Raw genomic sequence first — 25,791 nt, forward strand, 5'->3', positions numbered from 1 at the left:
GATAGGTGCTTCCACGGTTTGTTCCCCACCTTGCCCAGGAACAGAGTCCCTTGGCTTTAGTACCTATGGCCTCTGCCACGTACTCCTCCTCCATTGTTTTCTTCTAGACATCCATATTGCTGAAACCTCTTTTCTTGTCTTTTCTCCCTCCATTTACCTCTTTAAAAGTAAAACAGTTTTATTCTTTGCCTGCTTTCTTCTCCTCTGCTCTTGGCTCCTTCTGGAAGGCAAACTGCCAAATCTGGATTTTAAAATAGGCCAGCGACATGTTTCTGTCACTAAAAGCTTCAGACCTAATGCAAGTCTCCATGGCTCTTTGAGCCATGCCTGAGTGGAGCGGGCAGAGATCTCTCTCCTTTGCCAGCTGCAACACATCCATGCCCGCAACTGCTGTTACCAAGGCTTCCCAGTAAGGCAGCAACCATGGAGAATTCAGGGCAAAACTATTCTCTCCAGCACAGTTGATGTGAAGGGAGACTGTATGCATGCCCAGCACCTTATCTGATGCCTTACTTATTAGATCCATTCCTTTAGTGTCATAACAGAGCAATTTCCAAGGAGGAATTTTTTTCTGGGTTCAGCTGTAATCACCGAATGGAAGTGCAGCATGACATTAACTTCATTATCTCTCTTCAGCCTGCCAGCAAAGATCACTCTCCTAAAAACACAAAAACCAGTTAGTGCTTCTCAGACTTTGTTTCTGGTCAGAGTCCAGGGGGGAAAGGCCAGAATGACACTTGGCACCAGTGAGGTCTGCCTTGGCACCAGTGAGGTTTGCCTGGCATCCTTTGGTGCCATTTGGTGCAGATTATGGTGATGATTTTGCTGTCTGTTGACAATGCAGTTTTGCTGTTTTGTTCAGTTGTTTTATAGACTTTTATATGGCTTTTATTATAATGCATTTAATGCCATCCTTTATGCTTTTAAAATCAGTAAGTTGCTTGAAGATTTCTCTGTCAACCAACTAATAAATTGCTGCTAATATAAGTCACCTTTCTTTGTTGTGGAGGCAGCAACTACAGGCAGCAACTGTTTTAGACGTGTCTGATATGTGTGTGACCACAACTGTTCGCATTGCGCCAAACCCAGAAGTTACCCAAAACGTCACAAAAGGGGACGGAACAGGGTGTTTGCAGACTTTTTCGATGGTGTTTCAAATATACACAATTTCACTTAAACATGTGGTGCCTTGGAACCTAACCCCCATGTAAATTGGGAGTTGCCTGTATTTAATTTTCAGCCAATACTATGGGCAGGAGATCAATTTGGCTTCACCACTGGAATCTTGATTTTGCCTCCTAACGTAATTAGTTTCCCTTCTATGCACATAGAATCATAGAATTGTAGAGTTGGAAGGGGCCCCGGAAACACACTGTTCCTGATAGTTATCTTGATTAGGATGGCTCCCCAAGGCTCACCTCTATGCAGACCTCTGCAAAGGCTTCTCTTCTCTTAGCATTTAGACATTGTGCACCAGTGTCACAAGCAGATATCTCTTACTTGATAGGTGACAGTAGCTAGGGATGCAGAACTTTAGGCTTGGGGGCCCATTACTTGGCACAGGCAGTGCACAAGACCTGGTCGTTTCTAGACAACGTCTCAGTTGGCTGGCATTCCAGGCAATCAGCCTTGTCTTGTTGTCCTTTCTGCCCCTAATTCAGCAAAATTGTATGCTGGCAAGAACAGACAGTATGTGTACCAAAGCCTGTTTCAATTGACAAGGGGGCAACTGTTCATCCCACATCTGGGTGGATAATAAACTCATAACAGTCTTCACACAGCACATCAAAGGGACCCACAATACCACTGCGGACTTCCTCACTCACAAAAGATTAGAACCAGGGGAATGGAGAGCAGCACTAGATCTGTTGCCAAGAATGCTTTGGCTCTTTAGTAGACCTGTTTTCATCTCCAGCAAACATAAGTCGCTCTTCTTCTTCACCAAACGCTATCAAGAGCAGAGGCCATGGACACTCTCAGATCTTCTAGGCAAAAGGGACTGATCAACACCTTCACAGCCACTGCCCTCCCCTTCAGAGGCCTGTCTTAAGTAGAGAAAGCCACACTCCTTCTAGTAGCGGAGGAGGTTGTGGTTCTCAGAAATCCTCCAGACCATTCACTGGTTCCCCCCTACACTGGGATACCTACTTTCTCGTGGATCCATTATCTATCCACACCAGAGGTGGCTCCTGTTAGCCACCTGGCATCTGAAAGGCATGTCCTCCTAGAGCTTGGCTAACCATCTGTGGTAGTGGACACCATGTTTCACCTAGGAAGCTTCAGATGGGGCAATCTGCAAGGACCTTAAGTACAAGACAGTGGGCATAAGCTGCTGCAGCTCCTTCAGGGATTCAATACTGGTCTCAAACTGAAGACCCTGTGTGTGCAGCTCTCAACAGTATCTCTTGTTCTTTCCAAAAGGAACGTAAAACAGTTATAACATACCCTTGCTTGAAGTGTTTTTAGAACATGCATTGCTACTTCGCCCTCCCATGATGTGTGTGTTCCCCATTGCAACCTGCATGTTGTCCTCAAAAGCCCTGATCCAACCATATACAGGAGAACTCCTTAGATTGCTGTCCTTAGTGGTGGCCTTCCTATTAGCCACTAACTCGCTTAAATGATTTCAGAGCTGGAAGCTTTCTTCATAAAACAACACCTTTGTCTTTTCCGCAAAGAGAGCCATTTTGCACACTGATCCAGCTTGCATACTAAATGTTAATTCCATTTCCCGCAGGACTCAAGCTTTTTACTTCTGTCCCCAAACACCTCCCCCAAGCTGGGCAAGACCTGGGTTCTTCAACCCTATATCAACCACACAAAACACTTTAGGCAGGCTGATATTTTGTTTGTCCCTTTTCCTTCAACCTCTTTGGGATAAAAAGTTCAGTCAAAGCCTTAATGCATATTTCACCATGAACTTTGAAACACAACTCCTTCATAAACCTCAGAATGTCATGGCATACACTACTAATCTTCACTACCATGCCTCTCAGTGAGATCTGCTGAGCCACCACATGTGCCAAGGAGCTGTCAAGTGAGCCCAGGTTGACCACAGGGCAGGGACACACGGAAGGCACAGAATGTGATTAGCTTTTTATTATCAGAAAATATCAACATAGTCCTCTGGTTCATCTTAATCCAGCTGAGAGCTTGCTGAAACTGACCACTGGCCCTTCCCTTCCCTCTCTAGCCTCTCACTCTGGATCCTTCCCAAGCAAATGAAGGACTGGGACTGTCCTGCTGCTGTGTAGCAAGGGCAACCTCTGACTATCTGAGTCTGCACTCATACTGTGACTCTCAGCCTCTAATCCTGTCCTGGAAGTGCCTCCTTCTCCTGATCCCCTTTGATTGCTCAAACTCCCTGCTTCTAGCACCTCCCAGCTCAGGCTTCCGCAAAGCCTCTGCCCTCCAGATGTTTTGAGACTACAATTCCCATCATCCCTGACTACTGATCCTGCTAGCTAGGGATCATGGGAGTTGTAGGCCAAAAACATCTTTGAGGAAGTCTGTCCCAGTTCATCCCTTCTGCAGACTGCTCTTCAGTGTCCCATCACCATGATCCGGGATCTAACTCGTTTTCTTCTGTGTCCTCCCTGGGGGCTCTTGGGCAGCCGGCTCCCACCACTCTTTCTCATCTAGTCAGTCCCTGACAACATGTGAGTCACCTTCCACATTCATCAGATACGAATGACTGAAACATTCACTTTAGATGATGAAGCCTTTGGAAGGAGTGTTGTACAGCATATTCACTGTTTCCTAGAATTGGCCCTTCTAATCCATTTGCAGGTTAGCTTTTACATAGCCTGCGTTACTGGATGCCTCCTGCACACTAAACCTAGAAAGGAACACTGGACACTTAATACGAGGATTCCTTCTAGAGGCCTCCAAGCTGCACTATGGGCTAAGCATTAGCTGATACCAGCATCAGGCAGTCAAAAGGCTAAGCCCCTCACCCCAGCTTTTTGCAGCTAATGTTGGGTCTCCCTCTTGCCTAACGGGAGTCCAGTCTTTCCTTCCTTTTACTCCCCCTTGTTGCCTGGCCTTTTTTGTTGTTGGCTCTTATGTCTCCTCAGTTTTGCTCTGTCTCACAGTTGGCCATGGGACTGAACTGGGGAAGAGTCAGGCAAGACCTAAAAGCAAAAGTTCTAGGTAACATTCTCTCTGCCTTTTCCTGGGCAGTAGGAGGAGACAACCCACATTGCTGGATGTCTCCATCACACCATGCCAGAAGGAATCTTCATGGTAAGTGTCCTGTGTTCCTTTCTGGACGCCTTTAAGTGTGGAATTCCAGAGAACAATGTTAGTTACTCTACAAAGATTCCTGTGGTACCTTAGAGACTACTAGAAGTGACAGTGGTGCCTCGCAAGATGAAAATAATCCGTTCTGTGATTCTCTTCGTCTAGTGGTTTTTTCATCTTGCGAAGCAAGCCCATTGAAGGATTAGCGGATTAGCGTTATTAGCGGCTTTTAGCGGCTTATCTGCTGATCGGATCAGCTGATAAGCGGCTTAGCGGCTTAGAAAAAGGGGGGGGGGAGGAAAAAAAACCAGCAGGAACTCGCAAGACATTGTCGTCTTGCGAAGCAAGCCCATAGGAAATTCGTTTTGCGAAGCACCTCCAAAACGGAAAACTCTTTCGTCTAGCGAGTTTTCCGTCCTGCGAGGCATTCGTCTTGCGGGGCACCACTGTATGGCATTATAAACCTATTGCCCTTCAAGTTGCCGTAGAAGTCTCTTTTTGTTAAGTGTTTGTAGCCAATCCTTGTACTGAAGCTACATTCAGTTGGAATAAATGATGAGTTCCAGTTTTCTTGGCCTTTATTTCTCCTTTCATTGCTTAGATTTTATAAAAATGTTCATTTCTGATTGTAACATTTAAAGACGACCCTTATTTGTTCACACTTTATGAGAAACTTAACCAATATCCAGTAGTAAAGTTTGCTGCTGATTGTTAGAAGAAGGAAATACTTTATAGCATTATTTTTAATGGTGGCTAACAACAAATCTTCTGATACCTCATTTCTCAGAGGCTATTGAAATTCCTTCTTGATAATCACTCTTATCTATGCTTTGATTTGTTACTTTCTGTAATTTTGCAGCTGGAGGGGGGTCTTCATGCAGCCCTGTTTTCCCCAGAAAACAAAAAGGTGATTATATATGAAATCACAGTCTCTGACTTTACATTTTCTACCCTTTTCATTTCTTTGACTTGGTAAATATTGGTTTCCATTAACATATCTTGTTTGGCTCTTCTTTAATTACACACCTGTCACTAAGAGAATTCAACACATTATTATCATTTTCTTTCTTTTGGCATATACAGTTGGTATTTAAAAAATATGGAAAACTTTTTTTTTATTTCTTATAGCCATTCCTTGCTTTTTGCTATTCTCAAAATTGCATATGGCTTTGGCTAAATGCTTGATTTGTCTATGACTGTTTCTTTTGACTACCATAGCTTGCTTTGAATAAAAGTCAAAACGTTTTTTTATAACCTACTTTTAAATTTGCTTTGTTCATTATGTTTTCAACTTCTATGGTATTTGTGTAATGCATGCTTATGTATTGCACATATTAAATGCCTCTTCATATATAATATGTGTTCTTTGCTATCACAGTCTATATAATGATGGCTTGGATCTAGGAATGACTTGAATGAGTGACAAAGTACTTCTGATTGCACAAGGCAGTCCTGCTGTGGTCTCATAATTTCCCCACCCCACTGTAGCCTCTGGTGCCCCATCACATACCACCCAAAAAGTATTTTGACCTTCAAGAGAGACTTCTGGGTGTGTGTGTGCAAAAGACTACAGTGGGTTTGGAATGGTGGAGCTATGAAAGCCACATCACATAAGCAGAGTTCTATGAATCCAACCCAAATTAGAATTTTAACTTTAGACCTGCAGTTTTACCTTTAGATTAGCTTATCTGGATTGAAATGAGACAAGTTTATGTGAATTGATTACTTCTCTTTTTTAGATCTTGACATGGTTTAATGCTGCATGGAGCCCAATTGAGCTGCTAGACTCACATGCTCTCTGCCCTGCCCAGGTCCCTCTTCTCCTAATTGCATGCATCTGGGAGGGAGGTACTACTGAGATTAGTTAGCATTGCATACCAACCAGGAGTCCTTGCTTAAAACCAACTCTGACCAGCTTCAAAATAAACCACCTTCAAACCATGTGTTTATAAAGCCAGTTTGTTTAAATTCTAAGTTTTTACGTAATGCCAAGCGTAGATTCCACAAAGCTCCTGTGGCTGAAGAAGAAGAGAGGGAGGTTGTGCCTTAGCCTGGCAGTTCACTCATGCTTGTCCACAAAGCACTAAACTATGCCCAGTTCTGTTATTACGGCCAGCAACATTTCCCCCCTAGGTCAATTGGAGAAGCACTGCTTGCTGCATATTATAACTTGCATTAGTGTTTCAGTAGTATATTGTGTTGGTTTATATTGGGACTTGGTAGCATTTTCCATCCTGAGGGATGCATTCCTTTTTGGCCGGCTTTCTAAAAGCCACATTCCAGTGGGGTGGAGCCACAGATAAAAGTAGGTGAAGAAATTAATGCACATTTTACCTTTGTACAGTAGGCTAGCTTCTACAGTCATTCCTCTCCGTCTTCCACCCAGTCCAGCAAGAGTGATTAGAATTCAAGGACAAGGGCCTTGAAGAACACAGGGCCTTTGCCCTGAAGCAGGGCCCGTGAAGGGTATGACCTGGGAAGAGTTTTGAGGGCCACACAGAGAGGAATGGCTTGTGGGCCTGAAGTCCCCCACACCTGCTCTTCATGCTCTTTGTGTCCATCAGCTGGATCTTAATCTTGTCCATTAGAAACACTTCAGTATATGAAATGGTGTCAGTATTCTGTAGGAATCTGTATTAGCTCAATCCCATGTTATGCCAGTAACATCTGTTCTGCAGCAGAGGACATTATTTACAATCCTGGATTTCTGCCAGAACCACTGATGGCTGAAGGCATTTGTTTAAAAAAAAGTTATGCAAAAACTTGCTAAGCCATAGAGGCTTACATTACAGCATAAAGGGACACAGGTGGCGCTGTGGTCTAAACCACTGAGCCTCTTGGGCTTGCCAATTGGAAAGTCGGCGGTTCGAATCCGCACAACGGGGTGAGCTCCCATTGCTCTGTCCCAGCTTCTGCCAACAGTTCAAAAGCATGCCAGTGCAAGTAGAAAAATAGGTACCGCTGCGCCAGAAAGGTAAACAGTGTTTCTGTGTGCTCTGACTTCCGTCACGGTGTCCCATTGCACCAGAAGCGGTTTAATCATGCTAGCCACAAGACCCGTGGACAAACGCCAACTCCCTCGACCTGAAAAGCGAGATGAGCGCCACACCCCATAGTCACCTTTCACTGGACTTAACTGTTCAGGGGTCCTTTACATTACAGCATACTGCAGTAGTCTAGGTTGAGCCTAGACAGAGTCACATGTGATAATGGCTGGGTCTACCTTTACCAGGAAAGTTAGTAGCTGGCACACTAGCTAAAGCACTGCAGTTGCACTCCTGGCCAGGTCTGTAATCTGATTACCTAGGAGCAAAACCAGATCCAGCAGCACTTCAGTTTAAACCTGCTCCTTCAAGAGGAGCACTATTTTCTTCAGAAGAGGCTAAACATCTAATCCTGGATTTGCTGTCCTACTCGCCAACCTTATGTCTGGTTTTGTTAAGCTAAATCCAATCCATTGTTACATCCAGGCATTGATTTAGAGTTTTTGTGCCTCCTTAGATGGATGGAAAAGTAAAATAAATCTGGAATACTGTATATTGATTACACTGCAGTCTGCATCCTGAAAAGTGGCTTCCAATAGCAGTTGTGACTTGAGCTGACTCAGGAGCTACCTGCCTGTGATGGGTCTATCTGCTGCTGGAGGCAGTATGCCTCTGAATGCCAGTTACTGGGACTCAGAAGTGGGGAGAGTGCTGTTGTGCTCAGATCCAGCTCTTGGGTTTCCATAGGCATCTAGTTGGCTAGAACAGGATGCTGGACTAGATGGGCCTTTGGCCTGATCCTGCAGTCTCCTCTAATGTTCTTTGCATTGACTTCGTTCCTCCTGTAGGCTAGGTTCCAGAAGGAACCTTCCAGATGAAGGAATTCTTCTTGGCTCTTGGCCTTTGGGGTTTCATAGAGTTCTATCTCGTCTCCCATGCCTCTTTCTCTCTATTTCTCTGCCACCCTGATTGCTTTACTCTTCTTCCTCCCACCTTACCAGGTAGTGTTGTGGGGAAAACGGCCATTTGCTTCCCTTTAAAAAAAAGCACCATATTTTTCGCTCTATAGGACGCACCCGACCATAGGACGCACCTTGTTTTAGAGGGGGAGAACAAGAAAAAAAAAAAATCTCCCCCTCTCTGCGCAGCGCCCCTTCAGGGAAGCGGCAGGAGAAACGGAGCCCCTTCCATTTCTCCTCCCGCTTAGCTGAAGGGGCACCTACCCTTCAGCGAAAGGAACCCGAAGCCTCTGGAGCGCAGCAGAAACTCCCGCTGCGCTCTGGAGCCTTCAGGCAGCTATCCTTGAAGCCTGGAGAGCGAGAGGGGTTGGTGTGCACCGACCCCTCTCGCTCTCCAGGCTTCAGCGAAAGCAACACGAAGTCTCCAGAGCGCGGCGGGAGCGCTCCCACTGCACTTCAGAGGCTTCGCATTGCTATCGCTGAAGCCAAGGAGCCTGCATTTGCTCCATAAGACGCACACACATTTCTCCTTAATTTTGGAGGGGGAAATGTGCGTCTTATAGAGCGAAAAATACGGTATGTTACTGGTGTTCTGTGCTGCAGGGGAACACCACACAAACCGGCTCCAGCTGCATTGGCCACCTTCATTTCCCAAAGTGACGGGGCTAATGAAATGGGCTGCAGTCGCATGAAAGCTGGTACTGGTTTGGTGAAGCAAGAACAGAGTTTTCAGCCTGCTCAGTTGCATGGAGGAAATTCCACATACAGTGGTGCCCCGCAAGACGAACGCCTCGCGAGACGAAAAACTCGCAAGACGAAAGGTTATTTCGTTTTTGAGTTGCTTCGCAAGGCAAATTTCCCTATGGGCTTGCTTCGAAAAACGAAGCTTGCCCCCGCACCCCGGACCTCTTTTGAAGCAAGGGGCGGCGGGGAGAAGATCGCTTCTCCCCGTTGCCAGCCCCGCAATCTCCGGGGACAGCCCCGCAATCTCCCAGACCCCTTTTGAACCAAGGGGCGGCAACGGGTAGAAGCGATCTTCTCCCCTCCGCCCCTTGCTTCAAAAGAGGGGACAGAGGAGAAAGCGCCCACACCTTCCCCTCTCTCCCCGGACCCCTTTTGAACCAAGGGGCAGCAACGGGGAGAAGCGATTCTCCCTGCTGCCCCTTCCCTTGCTTTAAAACAGGTCCGGGGACAGAGGGGAAGGCGCGCGGCGCTTCCCCTCTGTCCCCGGACAGTCTCCATAGGAACGCATTGATTGATTTTCAATGCATTCCTATGGGAAACCGTGCTTCGCAAGACGAAAAACTCGCAAGAAGAAAAAACTTGCGGAACGAATTACCGTATTTTTTGCACCATAACACTCACTTTTTTCCTCCTAAAAAGTAAGGGGAAATGTCTGTGCGTGTTATGGAGGGAATGCCTACGGGTGGCATGCCTACGGATTTTCCTCCTCTAAAAACTATGTGCGTGTTATGGTCGGGTGCGTGTTATAGAGTGAAAAATACGGTAATTTCATCTTGCGAGGCATCACTGTACCTGTGTTTCAGACTTACCTTTTAAATTAGAAAAGCAGCCTTTGGTGGAACCTTTGAAGGTCTAATAAATAATGATTCTCTGGGCAGAGATAATTCCTCAGAAGACAAAAATATATTGCCCTTTAGTAAGTCTCACATTGCCTTTAAATAGGCAGATACCTATTGTTGGTGTGGATTCTTCATATTATTGGCAATACATGCGGCATTCCAACCACTTTATTCTTCAAAGTGAACATGATGCTTTTCCTTACCCATAGAAACACAAATGATGCCTGCCCACTGCTGACATGTCAGAGTTTCTGCCTGCCGCTTCCTCCAGTCCAGGCATCTCTAGACAACATCTGTTTGGAAGGGCAAAAGGAAGTGCTTGCAGTTCTCTGGACTGGGACACTGATCTAGATTTTTATACAGGAACTAAAAAAAAGCAGCTATTTAAATGCTACCATTGTTTCTCTATATTTTCGTTCTCTTTATATTTTAAATATATGAACTATCCACTATCTCACTATCCATTTCTGGTCCATTTCTAAGTATCTTTTGGGGTGCTAGTTATTGTATTTTCTTTCTATTAATGTTGTTTTAGTTCCTCACAGTACATCTATTTTAAACATTACATTACAAATACTATTACAGTAAATACTTCGCAAGCAGATAATTGAATTGTTGTGTGCAGAGTTTTACAAGAAGCAAAAAATCTAAACAAATTATTGCCTTGGTTATCAGCTAAAGTACTTCTAGGAGAAGAAGGTTTGGAAGATGACACTGAAACAAGACCTGAAGGCAGCAGCGCTGGTTTCGCAGGTAGATCTTCTTCTTCTCATGTTTGTTTTTAACATCTCTGTAATCTGTTCAACTCCACCCATTATACTTTTTTTGTCAGTCATGAAAACATTGCCCTATAGCTAGAAGGCTGCACGTAGTGATAAAATGTTTTAAATGAATTAACCTAAAAACTTATAGAAATTTTGCTGTTGAAGATCAGACAGGAAAAGACATCTGTGCTTCTGTGATGTGTGTGAATGTCCCTGTGGTCATAAGGCTATAGCCTTTTAGTTGGAAAACTCCATGAGTTCCAGAGAACAGTATTTTGTTTATGTTAATATCTTGGGTGATTTCTAGTATGATATTATGCGGAGCAAGACAATTGTGAAATATGTCAATATATTATATAAAGGCTGAAGCCAAGCCACTACTCAATGCTTAGATTGGGTGACCACCTGGAACCCACTAATATACTGACCTAGGTTCCATGACTAAAGAAAAGCAGAATATAAAAATTAGATAGGGATATATGCATATTGGCAAGCGACTGTTAAGACATTTAGCTTACTTATTTTATTTTGTAGGTGCTTTAGGTGTTCCTAGATCTTTATGGGTTTCTCTTACCTTTTTAATGGGTTCCTGGATCTTTGTGGGTTTCTCTTACCTTTTTTTTAGCTACTATGAAGAGTGACTTAACTAGTGAAGTAGCTGCTTCATCAGCTTTGTCGACAGCTGCGCCTGCAAGTTCAGGAGCTGATTCCTCAAGCTATGACATCATAACTGAGCAACCACGTTCTCAGCACACACTGCAGACAGAGTCAGATCTGACAAGTTGTGATTTGACTTCAGCTAACAAAGGAGATGCTGATGAGGACGTTCTTAGCGGAAGCTCCAGCCAAATCAGTGCTGTCCAGTCAGACCTTCTGGTAGACTTGAATGATGGCACTCGGGCCTCCTCTCCCATTAGTGACAGCTCTCAGACAACTACAGAAGGCCCTGATTCAGCCATCACCCCCTCTGACAGTTCTGAAATGGTGAGTGCTCAGTGGGATTCCAAGTGGTTACTGGGAAGTCTGATGCATTGCATCCCTTAGTTTTTTGGCAAAAAGTAAAGGTTTAGACATTCCTGCCTCTTATCCAGTAGCACTTTAAAGGTTGCTGTTTCTTTAAACATGAGGTGGTTTGATGTCATTTTAGCATTTCCGATGCTGCTTTATTTTTACATTACAGTGGTGCTCCGCAAGACGAATGCCCTGCAAGACGGAAAACTCGCTAGATGAAAGAGTTTTCCGTTTTGGAGGTGCTTCGCAAAACGAATTTCCTATGGGCTTGCTTCGCAAGACGACAATGTCTTGCGAGTTCCTGCTGGTTTTTTCCCCTCCCCCCCTTTTTCTAAGCCGCTAAGCCGCTTATCAGCTGATCCGATCAGCAGATAAGCCGCTAATAGCGCTAATCTGCTAATCCGTCAATGGGCTTGCTTCGCAAGAGGAAAAAACCGCTAGACGAAGAGAATCACAGAACGGATTCTTTTCGTCTTGCGAGGCACCACTGTATAACCCTTCTAGACAACCAAATTGGGCAGTGAGTCAGTCTAGTTCCAAACACTGAGCAGACTAACTATACATCTTATACCTTGCAGAACTAAGAATATTGTTGTTGTTGTTTAGTCAATTAGTCATGTCCAACTCTCCGTGACCCCGCTCATCGACTAAACAACAACAATAACAGCAGCAGCAGCAGCAACAACAACAAAGAATATTATCGCCCTACAAGGTATTCTGGCAGTGATGGGGAGGGGAAAGGACAGGAGAAGCCCCTTCTTTTTGATTCTGCCACCCGTTTAAATTAAAGCAGACAGGGACAACCTTTTTCAGCCTGATTGCCTCAGTAGAAAGTATTTGTGGCTGCTTTTCAGGACTGGGGATATATGTGTGCACTTAAAATCCCTTTGCGCACAAACTGGGTTAAATGTGTGTCTTCTGTTAACATACCCAGGCATGCCCTAGATCTAGGATCCAAGTGCTGCTTTAATTTTTTGTTGTTATGGGAAAGAGGGCTAGTCTCAGAACATGGACCAATAGATATTGGGAGTGGCAGTCCTTTAAGTACTTGGATCCTAAACTGTTCAGAGCTTTGTTTTGTCAGTACCTACATCTTGATTTGGGGCTTAACTTTGCATAACTTTGAAGATCAGTGTCACATGATTCCATCTAGCTATCCCGCTTAACTGCCTGGTCATCACATTCTGGACCATCTTCAAGCTTCAAGGGGAACATTTCCAGGGCTATAGCTAGAAATGACAGCCTGAGGATTTTGTGAGGTGGTATGGAACTATAAAAGAATATGTGTGACAGACAGATTTCTAAGTTGGGATTAACTGCACTGTTAAACTGTTTTTACACTTTTACATTTTAGATTCTTGAGGGAACTGAAAGCCAGTATTCTGGAATGCAGATTGGACAGCTGCAAGATGAGGAAGATGAAACTGCAAATGTCCTCCAGGATGAGTCAGCTGAGGCTTTCAGAAATTCTTGTGTTGGTATGTTCATTATAAGGAGGAAGTCTGTGAGAAAATATTTACTGAACTGTCACATTTAGAATGAAGCTCTCTTAGGGCATTTTTTTTATACTTCTAATCATAGATCCTACATATTCATATTTATTGTTTGAGGTGTAAGTCAACCATCACTTTCATTGCTTTCTTTTTTTAAGCCCTTCAGCAACCCCATTTATTAAAGACCATGGGTCATAGCAGACAGCCTTCCAACAGCAGTATGGACAAATTTACATCAAAAGAAGAACTGGACCCCAATGATTATGAAAATAAGGTAAGACGGTTGTTCACATTCAAGGGTTAAGTGTATCTGAAAGCCGTTTATAATGGAATATGTCAGCAAAGGTGAATGGCAGGAGAATATGATCTTTCTTAGGGCCTGTCCATATAATACTTCTCAGAGCTAAGCCCTGGTTTGGTTTAGTGCTGCTTTTGTACCTGAGCTCATCGTTCATCTCCTCTGGGCAAGTGCACAAGCAGTAAGCCAAGAAAAAACCTTTGCTATAGCTCATAGTTTGTCTGAAGCAAGACAAACTGCAAGCCCAGTTTTGTAATAATGCTAAGCCAAACCGTAGCTTAACTCCAGATAGTGTTGCAGTAACAGGATAGAGCAAAGAGCGAAGGGCCATTATATTTGTTACCTTTGTTACAAAGAACCTATATCTTTATTACCAATATATAATTTGTTTGTTTTTAACAGCTCTCCAGAATTAAAGGCGATATTGGTTGTTATACGGATGGAGATGCTGCTCCGCTAGTTCACTGTGTCCGTCTCCTGGCTGCCTCTTTTCTTCTTACAGGGGAGAAAGGTGGTAAGTAGTATAAATACCACTAGAAACCACCTCTTCCTGCTTCTCTCACTTAATATGGTTAATACCTGATTGGCTAAAATTCTGATTAGCAAAGAACTGAAATGAATGATTTGTTTGAAAACATAATTTAGGCTTCATAAAGCATGGTTTGTTGCTATGATTCCAACTCGCTGAAGCCATATGAAAGAAGGCAAAGTCAAGAACAGTTTGAGAGACTTTGGTTCCCTTTTATTAATTATAAATATATAAAACAGGAGTGTGATTTAGAATGATTTAAAGCTTTCTCACTGCTGATATGTATAATTCCTAGTTTATTGTCAGGAGCCGTGCAAGTTGGTGTTAACACTTTATTAGCTAAAACACAGCCTGCACAGACTTGGTGGAGTGTCAGACTTAATGAGCTCACCCACTCTTTCCTGGAGGGTCTGGCCCTCATGAAGCAGTTGCTGAGACTGAAGGTCCCTGCCTCCCCACTGCTGCCTAAGTCGCCTCCTCTCTAGGGTTTTTTCTGAGCAACCAGAGACTGTGTCAACACACAGTCAATCACTCCTCCACTCTTTTCATCCCCTTTCTGGTTCTGGGAGATAAGGAGGAAGAGGAGATTGTTTCAGCAAGAGGGAGAGGCACCCGTGACTCTTCACAACTCTGATTCATCTCTTCTTCTTAGTCTCCCTCCTCCACTCCTTCAGCTTCTGCCTCTGATTCTGGACTTCTTTCTGACCCCACCTCCTCCATATCTTCTCCCTCTTCTCCCTGTAGCCTCTCATTGTTTTCCCACCACCACTCCCCAGGCTCTGAGCCTTTGCTGGTGTTTTCCTTTTCCTTCTAAATTATGGGGAACTGAAACACCAATAACCTTTGCATTAAAAAATTGTTTCAGCTATGGTTGGTGCAAAATTCTGCCACAGCTGGAATATGGTCATGATTTTGATATTACAACTGGGAATGTTGTTTAGTGAATTGGGGAGCAGACAGAAATCTGTGGCAGGTTCAATAGGCCATGCACCACTATACTGGCTTTCTGCTGATGTCTTAAAGCTATGCTATAATATAACAGGTGTGCTGTGGGTCCAACAGACTTTGCCAGAGGCTGTAGCTGGCACAGTGGGATTTAGTTCAACAAACAGGGAGACGTTCCACTGTATAAGCTGTATCCATTACTAAGGACCATTGAATGTGGCATTTACTGATTCAGATACACAGAGGTTTTAGGAAAGATCTGGTGAGGGCTGCAGTTCACCAGGTGATCAAGAACTGGATAGATTCCTCCAGGATACAGGAAATAGCAGTAGAATGCCCTAAAAACCTTTCTCTTTTAAGACAACATTTTCTGGAGTGGAATTAGTGTTTTTTGTCCATTTCCAATTCCGACAGTCTACATTTTTGTTACTTTACCCTATTTAACTACATAGCTTGACTTCATAATATTTTAAATATTACTTCCTATACTTTGTATAATGGCTTCTCGTTACTGCTATATCCAGGTGAAACTATTACAAACTGAAAGTGTGGGTGTTTTGTGTTATGCAATTAAATGAATTTTATTTCATTAAATGTATAGTCAGGTACAATTATCTTTTCTTTAGCACTGGTTCCTGATAAAGATGTAAGAGTCAGCGTAAAAGCCTTAGCAGTGAGTTGTGTAGGAGCAGCTGTCGCACTCCATCCTGAAGCTTTCTTCAGCAAACTCTATAAAATGCCTTTTGAAGCCACCAAAGAAGAGTGTGGTATGTTGAATTTCATATTGTCTTGTTTGTATTCTTGTGAAAAAATAAAACATTTTTATTTCTGACTATTTTGAAATTTATCAGATATCTTGTCTGTAGTGAAACAGTCATCTGTCCATAGTTGGGGCATTGCCTGCTGACAGGGAAGGAATGAATAAAGAAACATGAAATCAAGAAATTAAAGAAGCCACTCTGCTTCAGCACCCAGAAATACATATTGAAATAATTCCTTCCTCATGTGTAAACTAAGAATTACTATGTCATACTTTGAGGAATAACAGCAATTCCTGTTTGGCTATAAATCACAATGACTATCTTGACAGCCCCTTGGCACTTCCAGTAAAGGTTAGGAAACTGGGATATGCTTTTTGCGGTGGCAACATGGGAATTCTCTTCTTACCTTCACGTAATTTTGGCTGTTCCCAGATAATGTTGGAGAATTGTTGCTTCATGCTTAGTTCCAACTTTATAAATTGTTTGGAAGTACTGTACACATCCTAGGTGTTTGACGTTTTGCCAAAGTCAGTGGAATTTCAAAGCTGGAGATCTAAGTTTTGATTCTGTTAATTAAAAAATATAATCAACTACAGACATATTTACCTGTAACAAAAAAATGGAAGTCTAATACTAAAGAGCATTTTCTCCTTTGTCTTTATTATCCATTCCTTTGATTTATTGTTTTCATGGATTTTATATCTGATATATAATTTGAGCCTTCCTTTAGAAAAGTCTAAAAGCTTATTTCAGCACTGTGGAAAATGGCAAGAAACAGAAAGCCTATAAACCAAGACAGAGTTCTTTATTATCTGTACCTAATTTATTTTTCTAGAAGAACAGTATATAAAGGATATTGTGAATTATATTGATCATGGCGATCCCCAGATTAGAGGAGCAACTGCCATTTTATGTGGAACAATCGTTTATTCCATTCTCAGTAAATCTCGCTTTGATGTGGAAAATTGGCTAGCAAACATAAGAGCTTCAACAGGTAATAACCAGGTTAATTTGTAGAATCAGAATTTATACCATAAAATGCTTTCAATAGTTTCATTCATTCATTGTCTTTGTTTTTTCTTATTCCCAGGAAACAGCTTTTCAATAGTAGACTGTATACCCTTATTGCAAAGGACTCTGAAAGATGAGTCCTCTGTCACATGCAAACTGGCTTGTACAGCTGTTCGGGTAAGCAGAAATCTCTCAAAAATATACGATTTGAAAAGAAGAGCACATCTCTATGGTCTTGTTGCAGAGGCAGGGATTCACAAATACAGTTACGAAGCAGCCAGCAGTAAACAAAGATGCTTTTTTCCACAACCACTTTCTGCAGCACAAATTGATAGACCTTTTGCACCTTGGACTGCTGATCAACTCATGGTTCTGTGGGGTGACGCAGGATTCCATTGTCAAATAGTCTCACATGGTATAAGGCTCCTATGGTGTGCTCCTGTGGTGTTGCAGAGCAGATAAACTGCTAGAGCCAGGCAGTGCCCTTTCCCTGCTTTTCCTCCCCACTCCCCGTCCCCCAATCCCCCTCCAATATAATATTCCAGGAGCTTGAGCTTTTCTTCTTTTCTCCACGCCTTCTGTTTGTGTACCTTTGCTTCCTGGTTGTGTGTCCCTGCGGGGTCAACGGGCCCCCTGCTGTCCTACTGCTCTTACTGTCAAGATGTTTCTTCTAATTGTCAGCAACACTTAACCTTCCTATAATTTAAGACAGTGTTTCCCAAACTTTTTTGGGCAACGGCACACCTGTTTACTGCAAAAAAATCTCGCGGCACACCAACATTAAAGCCCCGCCCCGTGACGTCAGCGCGCAGCGTCACGCCGGGAGGGACGCACGAAAGTGACGGTTTTTTCCTCCCCCTTGCCGGGGAACCTCCAAGCTTTGGGGGTGGGAGGAGGCAGCAGAGCGAGGGACTGAGGGACGGCGGCAACTGAGGCGGCGGCGGCTGTTGTGGTGGTGGCGGCGATAGCGGGCTGAGGAGGGGGCGGCGGCGGGGCTTGAGGAGCCGTCGCCGGGAGTTGCTGCTGCTGTTGTTGCTGCTGCTGCCCGGACATGCCCGCCTCCTCCTCCTCCGCTGTCTCGCGCTCCTCCCTTTTGCACACGCTGCCCCGCCGCTCGGCACCACCACCGTGGAGCCGCCCCCGGCTCGACGCGGATCCTCGCCGCCGCCGCCTCTCACCGCCCGACTCGCCCGCCTCCCTCCCACGGCACACCAGCCAATGTCTCACGGCACAGTAGTGTGCCGCGGAACATCGGTTGGGAAACACTGATTTAAGACATTCATAGGCAAACTCTGGCCCTCCAGGTGTTTGGGACTACAATTTCCATAATCCCTGACCACTGATCCTGTTAGCTAGGGATGATGGGAATTGTAGTCCCAAACATTGGCGGGCTGGAGTTTGCCTATGTCTGATTTAAGACCTTTAGATCTAATCCTGCCCTCTTGGTCAGCAGACAAGTCTTTGCCCTCTTCTGTGCAACAGTCCTTCAGATTCTGATGGCTCATCTGCATGATTGCTTTAGTGCACTAGTGATTTTTATTATTTTTTTGCTGTGGGAGGCTTTCTTTGTTTTCCTATTCAATGTAATAAATACTTAACTTTTATTTATTTAGATGTTGCTGTATTGATAGATTTATCATAATAGGCAGATTGTCCAGTTCAAAAATACTATGCAAATACTAAGATTATAAGCTTTTATAAAGTTTAAAAGCTATGTACTACTACTATGTACTAATTATACTATTTAAAACAATTAATTTTTTGCTTTCCTCCTTAGCATTGCATCATGAGTTTGTGCAGTAGCAACTATAGTGCATTAGGTTTAAAATTAATGGTTGACCTCCTTACACTGAGGAATAGTTCCTATTGGCTGGTTAGGACTGAGCTACTGGAAACCCTTGCTGAGATAGATTTTCGGTAAGTTATTATTTCAGAATTTTGTTCCCAGCTTTAATTACATTTTTTCTTTTAAAAATTAAGTTATAGTTGTTACTCCTTAAGGCTTTGCTTTGCTTTGCTTTGCTCAACTTTTAACAATCTCTTGTACTATATTTCCCTATCTTTCATTTAAGGCTAATCAGTTTTTTGGAAGGAGGAGCTAACCACCTGCACAGAGGTGCACATCATTATACCGGAGTGAGTAATTGTTCTATTAAACTCTTCACTTTTATGGTTGTCAAGTTTACTTAACAGAAAGTAGCTATTTAATTCCATGTTGAAGCAGATGGATTTTAATGCATATGAAAAAGAGACAGGGGCAGCCTGTCCTGTTTCACCACCTGAGGCGAAACGGAGATCTGCTGCTGACTCACCTTGTGCTTCCCCTGCTATCAGAATGCCTCTTTTCTCACTGAACTCTGCCAGAGATGGGGCACTGTGGAAGGCATTGCCACTCATCTTCTCGGGCCCAGGGCAAGGAAGACAAATGGCAGTGCCATGCACCAGAATGCCTCCATCTTGCTGGCTAGAGGGGGTCACTGCAGCAGTGGGGTGGGGTTCCACCACTTGCTCTTCCACTGCCTGAGGCAGGTGCTTCACCCCACCTCATTGGTGGGCCAGCGCTGAAAAGAGGCACTTATATTTTTGAATAGGATTTCCAATGTATTCTTCGTGTAAAAGGTTATCTATGAATGAGATGTCTTTGAAGATGAAATTAGAATTTGTGTCTTCATTGTTTGACACATCGTGATCTCTAGTTACCATACCATCAATTTTCTTACCTTTTTCAATGTGGAATTTGTAGTTAATAAACTGTTGCTAATAGTTGTAACGTACATGTATTTGTTGTCCAATTCCTATAGCTTTTAAAACTTCAGGAACGCATGCTCAATGATGTAGTCATTTCTCTGCTTGGAGATGAAGACCCTAGAGTGAGGCACGTTGCTGCTGCAGCTTTAATAAGGTATTGGTTAAATTAAATAATTACAATAAATTTGCTTAATATGCCTTTTAAAAACATTGTTTGCAATTTTCTGATGCCGTCATTGGGGATTAATTTAGCATTCATGTTATGTGTGATACTTGCATGCAGTAAAGGAATTGCCAGAGTAGAGAGTATTGATACATAGCACTATTCTGTTGGGTTTGGCAGACTGCAAGACTGTTTCCTGAATTTTGATGCTGCAGGACATAGTTTGGCAGTCCTTGTCTTGGAAAGAGAGACTGCAAGTCCCTTGTGAGGACTGAAAAGTGGATTTCTTTGACTTGGGGGTAGAACCATATTTGAACTCCATTAGCCCATGAAAACCACTCAGTTTATTTCATGGGATGCTGGGAACAGTGACTTGGGCATTTCCTCTCACATGACCTCAGGCAGGAGCAAGGACTTGGGGGAGACAGGCACTTCCTCCTCAGTTTTTTCTCCTGCCTGACTCAGCAAGTTGTTTCTCCTGGCTCTCCTGCTTCTTCAGATAAATTTTCAGTTTTTGATCTCATTTTATCGTTGCTTTATTTCCCCTAGTTTTCCTTAGTTTTAGCAACTTATCCCATGTATTTGAGTCTTACAAATGTGTGTGTGTGTGTGTGTGTGTGTGTGTGTGTGTGTGTGTGTGTGTATATGTGTGTGTGTGTGTGTGTGTGTGTGTGTGTGTATATATATATATATATATATATATATATATATATATATATATATACACATATACTCCTAAAAAATATTTTGTCCCTCCCCACCCATTTGTTTGCCTTAGCAACCTTAGTTCTTCTTGTTTTTAGTTTATTTAGTTTACTTTCTTGCAGAGCGTCCCTGTATACTGCTCTCCTACAGGGTCGCTAAACATGCTCATTTTTTTGCACGCTGCAGCTCATTTTGCCACTCGCCAGTTTATTGATCAGATTTAAAGATAAATGGAGGAAGATCTTACCTGAGGCTTCACAATTGCGGCTCACTTTCAGTGGCCTCTGACTCCATATCACCACCTCATTTCTTTGGTGATTTCACATTCTAGGAAATGATAGTGCCATGGCTATTAGGAAGAGCCTCTGTGCTAGAGAGATTGTGTTGGAGCTCAGATGTGGAAGTTTACTAATAGATCTACTAATCTAAGCAGCTTTTTCTATAAAATATATTGTATGTTCCGTCAGTGCATTTATTAGTAGATGTTTGAATATGATTTGTCCATATAACCCAAATACCTTAATGAATTAAAAATGTTGGCCATAATAAGTTTTGTAATGTCGAGTAAAATCTGAAGCGTTTAAGATTCTTCATGTTAGCCAGCCTATTCAGGCTTACAGGTAGTGTTTGCCTGTTGCTTTAAATGAATATCACACTTCAGTCTTAAAGACGAGGAAGCTTGCATATAATCTAAATTTCGCTATTTTTCCATAGTTCACCCTCATTGAGGCCTTCTGTTCTCTTTGTTTCAGGCTGGTTCCAAAGCTGTTCTATAGCTGTGACCAAGGGCAAGCTGATCCAGTAGTAGCTGTGGCAAGGGACCAGAGTAGCGTCTATCTAAAGCTGCTAATGCATGAAACTCAGCCTGCTTCTCATTTTGCAGTAAGCACTATCACCAGGTAGAGTTACGCTTTATCGTCTCATTGCTTGGCAAGAAAACTATGTTGAGTCAAATTCCTGCATAACCAGCTGGACCCCATTTCTTTCCAGCATTCAAAACAGTTTTCACTTCTCCCTCAGTAGCAGCTTCTCCTGCTTTTGATCGAGGATATTTGTGCAATAGTGTCTCATTGATGCAAGCAGGTTGTTCATGGTAAATTTGCAGGAATAAGGACTTGTTTTACCCTGCATCTTAAGGCTTGAAGGTGTTGTTGTTTTTGTGTGTGTGTGCGTTTTTGTGTGTGTTGTTTTTAAACTTTTAATTTCCAAAATAAAATTACAGAAACAAATTACATTCCGATACCATGATGTTACTGGGACGTGGGTGGCGCTGTGGGTTAAATCACAGAGCCCAGGACTTGCCAATCAGAAGGTCGCGGTTCGAATCCCCGCAACGGGGTGAGCTCCCGTTGCTCAGTCCCAGCTCCTGCCAACCCAGCAGTTGGAAAGCATGTCAAAGTGCAAGTAGATAAATAGGTACCGCTCTGGCGGGAAGGTAAATGGCGTTTCTGTGCACTGCTCTGGTTCGCCAGAAGCGGCTTAGTCATGCTGGCCACATGACCCGGAAGCCGTATGCCGGCTCCCTCGGCCAGTAAAGTGAGATGAGCACTGCAACCCCAGAGTCGGTCACAACTGGACCTAATGGTCAGGGGTCCCTTTACCTTTACCTTTACCTTTACCATGATGTTACACTGTGTATCTCAATAATAAATAAAAGATGCATGTTTAGCTGTTAACAAAACTAAAACAGTTAATCCATTTCTCCTACATGCAATATCCATTAATTTATCAATTTCTGCAATTTCCAAGACTTGGGTTAACCATTCTCTCATTGAGCAAGCTTCCTAGCTGGTATTAATTTTTGGTTTGTATTTTTACCCTTTGAGTATATTTGAGAAAGGGATTGCCAACCTGGTGCCCGTGGTATATTTGAGAAAGGGATTGCCAACCTGGTGCCCGTGGGTATAAAAATATTTTTGGGATATTTTGGCGGCAAGGGGAATGCTAGGACTCTCTGTGTGTGTCTGTTTGAGAGAGATGCACTTGAACAGAGAAAGAGGGAGGTGTGGGGCGTATATAGGTTTGTGTGTGTGATCTGTGAGAGAGCAAGATGTTATTTATTTATACCCCCACCTTTTTCCCTAACGGGATTCGTGGCAGCTTGCAGATACAAACAAGAACTGCTAAAAAATACTGTATAGAAAAATCAGTCATTAAAATCCAACAACTCTGGGAATATACATCAGGCAGATCTCACATGGGACGGTGAAGATCACAAATTATATTCGATTCCTCCCTCATTCAACAAGGTACTATTCAACTTTTAAAGGAAAAAGTAACGCCTATTTCTTTATTGCTTTTGTTTTAGAACATACAGAGGATATAATATACTACCAAGTCCAACAGATGTCACAATGGAAAATAACCTTTCTAGAGTTATTTCTGCAGTTTCCCATGCCTTGACAACATCATCAACAAGATCTCTAACAGTGAGTTTGTCTGGAAGTTTACCAGCTGGGTTTCTAAATATATTCAGATGATTTTTACATCTTCTGTGTATAAAGCATTGATATTTCAAGCATCCATAATGGAGGCTAAGGGTGGGAATGCTGTGTCATGCTTCATATTTCCCCATGTTATTGATAAAAATGTATTTTCTGTTTTGGTATTTTAGTTTGGTTGTTGTGAAGCTTTGTGTCTTCTGTCCACATCATTTCCAGTCTGCACCTGGAGCGGAGGATGGCACTGCAGGTATGTTTCTTCCTCCTCTACGCAAGCCTCTAGAGTTCATGTTTACAAAAACAGAGGACCGTCATACGGCCTTATTAGCTTATTTGCCATTGAACCCTAATGAAAATGAAATTTCAAAATTAGCGTGATAGGCTGTCATATCGAGGTCTAGAAAGTCAGATAATTTTAAAAGATGGTTTAACTTAATAAGTATAAAGGTGTGAGAAACAAGAACTTTTTCCAGTGAAGAGGAATATGTGGTATTAGACTATAAGGTGGAATAATTTTCTTTTCAGAAGTTAACATTTTATACAGCTTACTTTTTGTGTGATACTTAGTTCCTTACTGCTCTCATCAAAGGCATGAAAACCTGCTAGAGAGAGCGGATCAGAAATGTTGATTTTAATTTTTTGTTGGGATCTTTAAAAAATTCTTAGTAGATAACTGATGTCTGTGCAAAGAATGGGGAGCCTGTGTCCCTCCCTCCAGATGTTGGTCTCGAACTCATATCTGCCCCAGTCACTATGGGAGTTGTAGTCCAACAATACCCAGAGGGGAACAAGTTCCCTATCCCTAGTCTATATCTTTCTCTGTGCCTGTTTCCTTATGGAGATTATACTTGCTGATGGTGGATCCTTTCTCTGCCATGAATACTTCACTAATAGAAGTTTGCATCATCTTAAATTTCTGTGCCATGTTTTAAAGTGTCAAAGTCAAAATTTAGATATCCAAGAGTGAAGATTGCTTTTAAGCTACCAATATTTGATAGTAAATACTTTTGTTTTTCTTTGTTGTCAACAACAAAACTTCAGTGATAAGCTTTACTACTGGTTTCTAGGCTAATTAATAACAGTGTTATAAAGAATTATCCAACAATTTAAGAGATATTGCTTGATTTTTGCCCCAAAACTCAGTACCCTTTTGTAAAAGGACTGGCAGAGGCCAGAGTGTAAGAGGGTCCTTAAAAAATACCAGAGTAGGACTGTGTCCTTACTTTTCATTTACTCCTTTTTTATTTCCTTTCCCCTTGTGACCTTGGGCAAGGGGGGGGCTCTTCCTTCACCGTTGCTAGGAGGATAAAGGCATGTATTGCTCTCACCTATGAGGCTCAGTATCCATCCACCCTGTTACAGATTACTGCACACTTAAGAGGACAACTTCAGTTGTCCTGTTCACAAATTTTTGTCAGATGACCTTCACACTTCAGACATTTCCCTTGGTTTTATAGAATGTGCTCACATCGGTTTAAGACAGATGCTTTCTATTTTTCACATCTTCCCAAAGATCACCTTAGCTTCAGCACCTCACATCGTGAGGATGTATCCTGTGCCAATCAGAGACAAGAATGTTGATAATTCACCATGAATGGGCCTTCTAGATTGGTGTACAGATATATCGACAGCCACATTCCTTCTCTCCCTCCCTCCTTTTGTGGTTGTCTCCCCTCTTTCAGGTCCACACTCTTATGTGGATGCGTCAAATTGTAGTCAGTCCCAGGTAGGCTGATGAAGGAGTGGGAGTTTGCTTCTTGCCTCTCTCTCTCAGACAGCAAACTAGAATAGCAATTCCAGATACAGTCTAGTCGTGTGTGTGTGTGTGTGTGTGTGTGTGTGTTGGATCCCTCTGGAACAAGCTGCTGTGGGAACCTTGGAAGATAGTTTATTTAATGATTGATGCCAGCTTTTCAGAATAAGTAGTTGATCTTGCCTGGAAGCCCCAGATGAAGGCCTAAGGAACTACACAGAGATAGGAGCATAACCTGGTTGGAACTTCATGCTATCTACCAGGCCCCATTGGACTTCTTGGACTTAGTTGCAGATGTGTATTTCCATCTTTAGCCTTTGTTCAGTTCCCCAAATGCTAAAGAATAAGGTTGCTAGAAGGTTCACTTCATAATTTTACACGAGCTCACTTGTGTTGCACCCGTAGTTGCATTGCTTCAGGCCAGGGAACACTACAGACCACTATGGAAACTTTTGCTAAAATTCCAGGATGTGAGGCAGGAACATTTTATTTGCATTTTTGTGCTAACTTTTGTATATTATATTTTATTATGCATTATAGTGTATATTGCCTTTTGTGGAAACTGACTGTTCTTAATTCAACTTCCAGTTTTACTCTGCTGGGTTCTCCTACCGAAGACTCTCAAAAGAGTAGCACTATTGGAATGGCTGGTTTGGTTCTGTCCCTGCTTTCATCCGCTTGGTTCCCACTAGATCTTTCTGCACACCAAGATGCTTTAATACTGGCTGGAAATCTGCTTGCAGGTAGGAAGCAAGTTCAGCAATGATGATTTAATCTTAATCAACAGCTTACTGCTGTCACTCAGGTTCTCTCTTCTCATTCTTTCCTTTTCCATGCACTGGTAGCATCTTCTTTGGGCTGTTGCAATGTTTCGTGTATGAAACTGCCTTGAAGACTGTTCAGAAACTAATGTTTGGCAGAATACAGTAGTGTGATTATAACCTGAGACCAGATATAGAAAACATTCACTTTTTGCAGTGAATATACTAGTTACACAGGTGGCACTGTGGTCTAAACCAGTGTTTTTCAACCACTGTTCCGCGGCACACTAGTGTGCCGCGAGATGTTGCCTGGTGTGCCGTGGGAAAAATTAAAAAATTTGAAAGATTTTTTTTTTTTTTAAAAGTCAAATTTTCAATTGGGGCGCCGTCCCCGGAGGGAGGCGGGCGAGTCGGGCGGCGAGAGGCGGGGCGGCGGCGAGGAGAGGCTGCCAGCCAAGCCGCGCTCTCCTTCCTGCCTCGCTTTGCTGCCTCCTCCCCCCCCCCAAAGCTTGGAGGTTCCCCGACGCCGACCCGCAGGTTTGACCCCCTTCTCACACCTGTTCACACCTGTTCGCGCTCCTTGCATGGAATGGGGCGGATGGGGAGGAACGGGGCTCGCCGCTGCCTCCGCTCGCCCTCC

General features: G+C 43.1%; 1 protein-coding gene across 2 annotated transcripts in view; it reads left to right on the forward strand.

The window, feature by feature from the left end:
• The window catches only part of HTT (huntingtin), a 110,726-nt gene that overhangs the window by 19,589 nt on the left and 65,346 nt on the right, over positions 1–25,791 (forward strand). The window contains exons 10-25 of one of the 2 annotated variants that reach the window (XM_083460659.1): positions 5,102–5,149; positions 10,444–10,521; positions 11,158–11,516; positions 12,898–13,021; positions 13,195–13,310; positions 13,737–13,848; positions 15,435–15,575; positions 16,405–16,563; positions 16,660–16,757; positions 18,358–18,497; positions 18,653–18,716; positions 19,382–19,482; positions 20,949–21,095; positions 22,505–22,625; positions 22,811–22,887; positions 24,979–25,133. In XM_083460659.1, the coding sequence (XP_083316785.1) occupies positions 5,102–5,149; positions 10,444–10,521; positions 11,158–11,516; positions 12,898–13,021; positions 13,195–13,310; positions 13,737–13,848; positions 15,435–15,575; positions 16,405–16,563; positions 16,660–16,757; positions 18,358–18,497; positions 18,653–18,716; positions 19,382–19,482; positions 20,949–21,095; positions 22,505–22,625; positions 22,811–22,887; positions 24,979–25,133 (2,040 nt within the window). The remainder of the gene's footprint in view (positions 1–5,101; positions 5,150–10,443; positions 10,522–11,157; positions 11,517–12,897; positions 13,022–13,194; positions 13,311–13,736; positions 13,849–15,434; positions 15,576–16,404; positions 16,564–16,659; positions 16,758–18,357; positions 18,498–18,652; positions 18,717–19,381; positions 19,483–20,948; positions 21,096–22,504; positions 22,626–22,810; positions 22,888–24,978; positions 25,134–25,791) is intronic. The other variant, XM_083460660.1, reaches the window with a different exon arrangement.

This window comes from Podarcis liolepis, assembly GCF_965112155.1.
Source record: "Podarcis liolepis genome assembly, chromosome: 9".
NCBI lineage: Eukaryota > Metazoa > Chordata > Lepidosauria > Squamata > Lacertidae > Podarcis > Podarcis liolepis.